The sequence below is a fragment of the Mandrillus leucophaeus genome, unplaced genomic scaffold, assembly GCF_000951045.1.
Source record: "Mandrillus leucophaeus isolate KB7577 unplaced genomic scaffold, Mleu.le_1.0 Scaffold112, whole genome shotgun sequence".
Lineage (NCBI taxonomy): Eukaryota > Metazoa > Chordata > Mammalia > Primates > Cercopithecidae > Mandrillus > Mandrillus leucophaeus.
The window spans coordinates 784,843-790,933 of record NW_012099432.1 but is presented as its reverse complement, the minus strand read 5'-3'; the positions used below and the strand labels follow the sequence as shown (position 1 = coordinate 790,933).

The following is a 6,091-nucleotide window of genomic DNA, read 5'->3' as shown; positions in this document are numbered from 1 at the left end:
CCCGCCTCAGCCTCCCAAAGTGCTGGGATTACAGGCATGAGCCACCACACCCAGCTGACAGATACAATTTTTTTTTTTTTTTTTCCGAGACGGAGTCTCGCTCTGTCGCCCAGGCTGGAGTGCAGTGGTGCAATCTTGGCTCACTGCAAGCTCTACCTCCTGGGTTCACACCATTCTCCTGCTTCATCCTCCCGAGTAGCTGAGACTACAGGCGCCCACCACCACGCCCGGCTAATTTTTTGTGTTTTTTAGTACAGATGGAGTTTCACTGTGTTAGCCAGGATGGTCTCGATATCCTGACCTTGTGATCCGCCCACCTCAGCCTGTGAAAGTGCTGAGATTACAGGCGTGAGCCGCTGCACCCGGCCAACAGATACAATTTTTAAATGACATCAATAGAAAGAAAGATGCCCTGGGTAGCTGGTGTGGGAAATTGCAGCAAGTCTGGAGACTGGATTGGGGTTGAGGTTTGCATTTGAAGGCGGTAGATGGATCCCCAGGACATGGAGAGTGCAGGAAGAGCAGGTCTTGGTAACCAATATGTTGTGGAGTTGGTGGGAGAGGCTGAAGATAAGGACCAAGTTCCTGGTTTGAAGAACTGGGTAGAAGCCACACACACTGGCTCATACCCATAATCCCATCAACTCCAGAGACCGAGGTGGGAGGATCACTGGAGCACTGGAGGTTGAGGCTGCAGTGAGCTAGGATTGCACCACTGCACTGCAGCCTGGGTGGCAAAGAAAGACCCCGACCCTTAAAAAATAAAATAAAATAAAATAAAATAATTGGGCAGAGGAGGGGAGGGTTGGAGTTTGCCGACCACAGGTAAGATGTGTTGTTTGGAACAAAGCATATGTAAGTGGGGGCCTGTGATGTCCAAGGGGAGACAGCCAGGATGTGACTGGATGTTTCTCCAGCCAGGAAGGGGCTGGAGTTCAGGGAGATGCCAGACAGTTGCAGCAGTTTGTAGAGTTATGTGGGTCAGGCTAGGATTAGTTTTGCTGCAGGAATAAGCAGTCCCCCTAAATCTTAAGACAATTGAGGTTTACCTAAAATCAGCCAAGCACGGTGGCTCAGGCCCGTAATCCCAGCACTTTGGGAGGCTAAGGTGTGTGGATCACCTGAGGTCAGGAGTTTGAGAACAGTCTGGCCAACATGGTGAAACCTTGTCTCTTCCAAAAATACAAAAAGTAGCCCTAGCCGGGTGTGGTGGCACGCACCTGTATTCCCAGCCATTCGGGAGGCTGAGACAGGGGAATCACTTGAACCCAGGAGGTGGAGGTTGCAGCGAGCTGAGATCACACCACTGCTCTTCAGGCTGGGCGACAGCAAGACTCCATCTCAAAAAAAAAAAAAGGTTCACCTAAAATCAAGTACAGGTTGGATGGTTCACCTCTATCTTATAGCTTCACCATCTGGCACAAGAAGCCTTCAACATACCTCAGGTGGTGAAGGTGACAAGAGGATTTATTTCCAGGCTTGGAAATGTGCCCATCCCTTTGGCCAGAAACCAGTGCAATTGGCCCCATCCTAGCTGCAAGGGAGGCTGGAAAATGTAGTCCTCCTGTGAGGCCACAGCATGGTCAACATACGCACTGTCCTCTGCCCAGGGGCAACGTGACTGAAGCTGCAGGTGGGGGAGGGGGCCTCAGAGGGAGTGTGAAGGCAGACATTGGGTCTGCAGGGTCTTCGGGTCTGACGGTAGCACATGACATGACTCCTGACCTCATTTCTCCCCTGGTCCAGGTATCACTCCTCCTTGTTTCAATCTCTTCGCCCTCTTCGATGCTCAGGCCCAAGTCTGGTTGCCCCCAAACCACATCCTAGAGATCCCCAGAGACGCAAGCCTGATGCTGTATTTCCGCATGAGGTGGGTGAAGACCCCTTTGCAAAGCTCGTCCCCTCCTGTGCTGAAGCTGGTCTGACTCTGTGCTAAGCCCCAGCTGCGTCCCTCCCGTCCTGCAGGTTTTATTTCCGGAACTGGCATGGCATGAATCCTCAGGAGCCGGCTGTGTACCGTTGTGGGCCCCCAGGAACCGAGGCATCCTCAGATCAGACAGCACAGGGGATGCAACTTCTGGACCCAGCCTCATTTGAGTACCTCTTTGAGCAGGTATGAGCAGGGCTGCGGGGGGCAAGACTATTTGTGGGAGATTTAGGGGCAGTTAAGGAGCCCCCATTTCCCTCCCTGATTCATTATAGCTAATGGGTTTCAACTCATGCCATCTGGGGATCTTTTTTTTTTTTGAAATGGAGTCTCGCTCTGTCACGCAGATTGGAGTGCAGTGGCGTAATCTCAGCTCACTGCAACCTCCATCTCCCAGGTTGAAGCGATTCTCCCATCTCAGCCTCCCAAGTAGCTGAGATTACAGGTGCCCGCCACCACCCCCAGCTAATTTTTCTATTTGTAGTAAAGCCAGGGTTTCACCATGTTGGCCATGCTGGCCTCAAACTCCTAACCTCAAGTGATGCACCTGCCTCAGCCCCCCAAAGTATGGGATTACAGGTGTGAGCCACCATGCCCAGCTAAGAGTTCAGGTTGAAGGGGAAAGAGTGCTGTGATTGATTAGTAATGTCTGTCACAGGCACAAGATTGACAAGAGGAGGGGTGTATGCTGTATATTTGGCCTTTCCAGTAAATGGTGGTCTCTCCCCTCCTCAAGGTGGTGAGATGCAGGAAATTAGAGTTCTCTGGCTAGAGCAAGCTTGTCCAACCCCTAACCTGCGGACTACATGCTGTCCAGGACAGCTTTGAATGAAGCCTGACATAAATTCCTAAACTATCTTAAAATATTCTGAGATTTTGCTGCAATTTTTTTTTTTTTTTTTTTGAGATGGAGTTTCGTTCTTGTTGCCCAGGCTGGAGTGCAATGTCACAATCTCGGCTCACTACAACCTCCACCTCCCGGGTTCAGGTGATTCTCCTGCCTCAGCTTCCCGAGTAGCTGGGATTACAGGCAGGTGCCACCACGCCTGGCTAATTTTGTATTTTTAGTAGAAGTAGGGTTTCTCCATGTTGGTCAGGCTGGTCTCAAACTCCTGACCTCAGGTGATGCGCCCGCCTCGGCCTCCCAAAGTCCTGGGATTATAGGCGTGAGCCACTGCGCCTGGCCTGTGATTTTTTTTTTCTTTTTCTTTTCTTTTCTTTTTTGTTTTTAGTTCATCAGCTATCATTAGTGTTATTGTATTTTATGTGTGGCCCAAGACAGTTCTTCTTCCAGTGTGGTCCAGGGTAGTCAAAAGATTGGATACCTCTGGGCTAGAGAGTGAACCGATTCTCACACCTCCCTTTCTGCTCAATTTCCTGTTCCCAGGGCAAGCATGAGTTTGTGAATGACGTGGCATCACTGTGGGAGCTATCGAGCGAGGAGGAGATCCACCACTTTAAGAATGAGAGCCTGGGCATGGCCTTTCTGCACCTCTGTCACCTCGCTCTCCGCCGTGGTGTCCCCCTGGAGGAGGTGGCCAAGAAGACCAGGTGTCTGGGAATGGGGTAGGGATGCTGTGTAGGCAGTGGGAAGTGTCCTGAGCATCTGGGAGCCAGGGTAGACTTCGCATATTGCCGTGCCTCTACTTTTTTTTTTTGAGCCAGAGTCTCACTCTGTCACTCAGGCTGGAGTGCAGTGGCACGATCTCGGCTCACTGCAACCTCTGCGTCCCAGGTTCAAGAGATTCTCCTTCGTCAGCCTCCTGTGTAGCTGGGATTACAGGTGCCCGCCATCATGCCCAGCTAATTTTTGTATTTTTAGTAGAGACAGACTGAGTTTCTTCATGTTAACCAGGCTGGTCTCGAACTGCTGACCTCAAGCGATCCTTCCGCCTTGGCCTCCCAAGTAGCTGAGACTACAGGCTCAATTCACCACCCTGGCTAGTGTGCCTGTTATCTAGATGAGGCAGCTGAGGCTCAAAGAGGTTAAGCCACTTGCCCTGTGTCACCCAGCTGGGTCTGCAACCCAGGTCCCTGACCAGCCCCTCCCTGTGTTCCCCCCAGCTTCAAGGACTGTATCCCGCTCTCCTTCCGTCGGCAGATCCGGCAGCACAGCGCCCTGACCCGGCTGCGCCTTCGGAACGTCTTCCGCAGGTTCCTGCAGGACTTCCAGCCGGACAGACTCTCCCAGCAGATGGTCATGGTCAAATACCTGGCCACACTCGAACGGCTGGCACCCCGCTTTGGCACAGAGCGTGTGCCCGTGTGCCACCTGAGGCTGCTGGCCCAGGCAGAGGGGGAGCCCTGCTACATCCGGGACAGTGGAGAGGCCCCTACAGACCCTGGCCCTGAGTCTGCTGCTGGACCCCCAACCCATGAGGTGCTGGTGACAGGCACTGGTGGCATCCAGTGGTGGCCAGTACAGGAGGAGGTGAACAAGGAGGAGGTGAGCAAGGCGCCTCTTCCACCCTGGAGGTTCAGGTTGGGCTGGGGTTGGGGGTCTCTGTTCATCCTTGGCCTTGGCCTCTGAGGGTGGCTGACCTGAGCCCTCTCCCCACATGGCTCTGGGGCACCTGTCTGCTGGGGCCAGTTTCTTGGAGAAGGTCCTCCATCTGCTTACCCCTTGGGGACCTTATTTCTGGAGTCTGCACCTCCAGGGAACCCCTTCATCTGGGGACTGGCACCTGAGTGTGAGGGGGTCAGGATTCCGCTCTCTGTCGTCCCTAAGGGTCCGGCTTCCAGCATGTGTATGTTATGGGGTGGGTCCCCATCCCGCCTGTGACACTGGGACTTGGGAGGTCAACCTAGGTTGGTGCCTGGCCCTTCTGGCTCCAGTCTCCCCCCAGGGGAAAGTGCAGAAGTATAAACGGGCATTGCCCTCTCCATCCTCTGCCCCACTTGCGGGGTGTTCAGGGTTCTAGTGGCGGCAGCGGCAGGAACCCCCAAGCCAGCCTGTCTGGGAAGAAGGCCAAGGCTCACAAGGCAATCGGCCAGCCGGCGGACAGGCTGCGGGAGCCACTGTGGGCCTACTTCTGCGACTTCCGGGACATCACCCACGTGGTGCTGAAAGAGTGCTGTGTCAGCATCCACCGGCAGGACAACAAGTGTCTGGTGAGGCCTGGGGAGGGGGCCGGGCTAAGGACCGCCATGGCTTGGGAGGACACTCTCCTGATGCTCCCCTGGCTGGCAGGAGCTGAGCCTGCCTTCCCGGGCTGCGGCGCTGTCCTTCGTGTCGCTGGTGGACGGCTATTTCCGCCTGACGGCCGACTCCAGCCACTACCTGTGCCACGAGGTGGCTCCCCCACGGCTGGTGATGAGCATCCAGGATGGGATCCACGGACCCCTGCTGTGAGTGCTGGATGGGGAGGCACTGGGGGCCACTGCCAAGGCTGCCAACTAGACTGTGAGCCCTAGGGGCTGTGCAGGGTGTGCGTGTGGGTGCACGTCTTTGTCGCTCAAGCTGGAGTGCGGTGGCGTGATCTCAGCTCACTGCAGCCTCCGCCTCCCGGGTTCAAGTGATTCTCCTGCCTCAGCCTCCCAACTGACTACCTGGGACTACAGGCACTCGCCACCACGCCAGGCCAATTTTTGTATTTTTGTAGAGGTGGGGTTTCATCATATTGGCCAGGCTAGTCTCGAACTCCTGACCTCAGGTGATCCACCTGCCTCCACCTCCCAAAGTGCTGGGATTACAGGCGTGAGCCACCACGCCCTGCCGTGACTGTCATGGTGTGTTGAGGTTGTCATTGCACAGAACTGGTGATTTTCACGGGACTGTCGTTACCCTGGTGCTGGTGATCATTCAGCGGTATGTTGGATGCTTCCGCCTCTGCAGGCGGCTGCCCATGCTGGCAACTTGTGAGTCACTGTCTCAGCAGTCCTGTGTGTGACTTGTGGGCCTGAGGGTGTGAAGTTGCCAGTACTTATGGCATCATCAGGTGCAGGGGCGTGTGTGGCTGTCCTTTGTGCTGCCAAGTCGTGATTTGTGGCTGTCTCCTTGTCGGATCACTGCTCCTGTGACTCTGACCCTTGTCCTACTTGTGATACCAGGGGAGGGGGAAGTGGGCATTTCACCTTGTGAGGCCTGTGGCTGTGACAGCTGTCAAGGCTATATGTAGGCCGGGCGCGGTGGCTCAAGCCTGTAATCCCAGCACTTTGGGAGGC

At 54.8% G+C, this 6,091-nt stretch overlaps 1 protein-coding gene across 2 annotated transcripts in view; it reads left to right on the top strand.

The window, feature by feature from the left end:
* TYK2 (tyrosine kinase 2) overlaps positions 1–6,091 on the top strand; it is a 43,883-nt gene that overhangs the window by 9,820 nt on the left and 27,972 nt on the right. The window contains exons 4-9 of one of the 2 annotated variants that reach the window (XM_011994450.1): positions 1,747–1,870; positions 1,966–2,113; positions 3,315–3,478; positions 3,992–4,373; positions 4,841–5,038; positions 5,118–5,275. In XM_011994450.1, coding sequence (XP_011849840.1) covers positions 1,747–1,870; positions 1,966–2,113; positions 3,315–3,478; positions 3,992–4,373; positions 4,841–5,038; positions 5,118–5,275 — 1,174 coding nt within the window. The remainder of the gene's footprint in view (positions 1–1,746; positions 1,871–1,965; positions 2,114–3,314; positions 3,479–3,991; positions 4,374–4,840; positions 5,039–5,117; positions 5,276–6,091) is intronic. The other variant, XM_011994453.1, reaches the window with a different exon arrangement.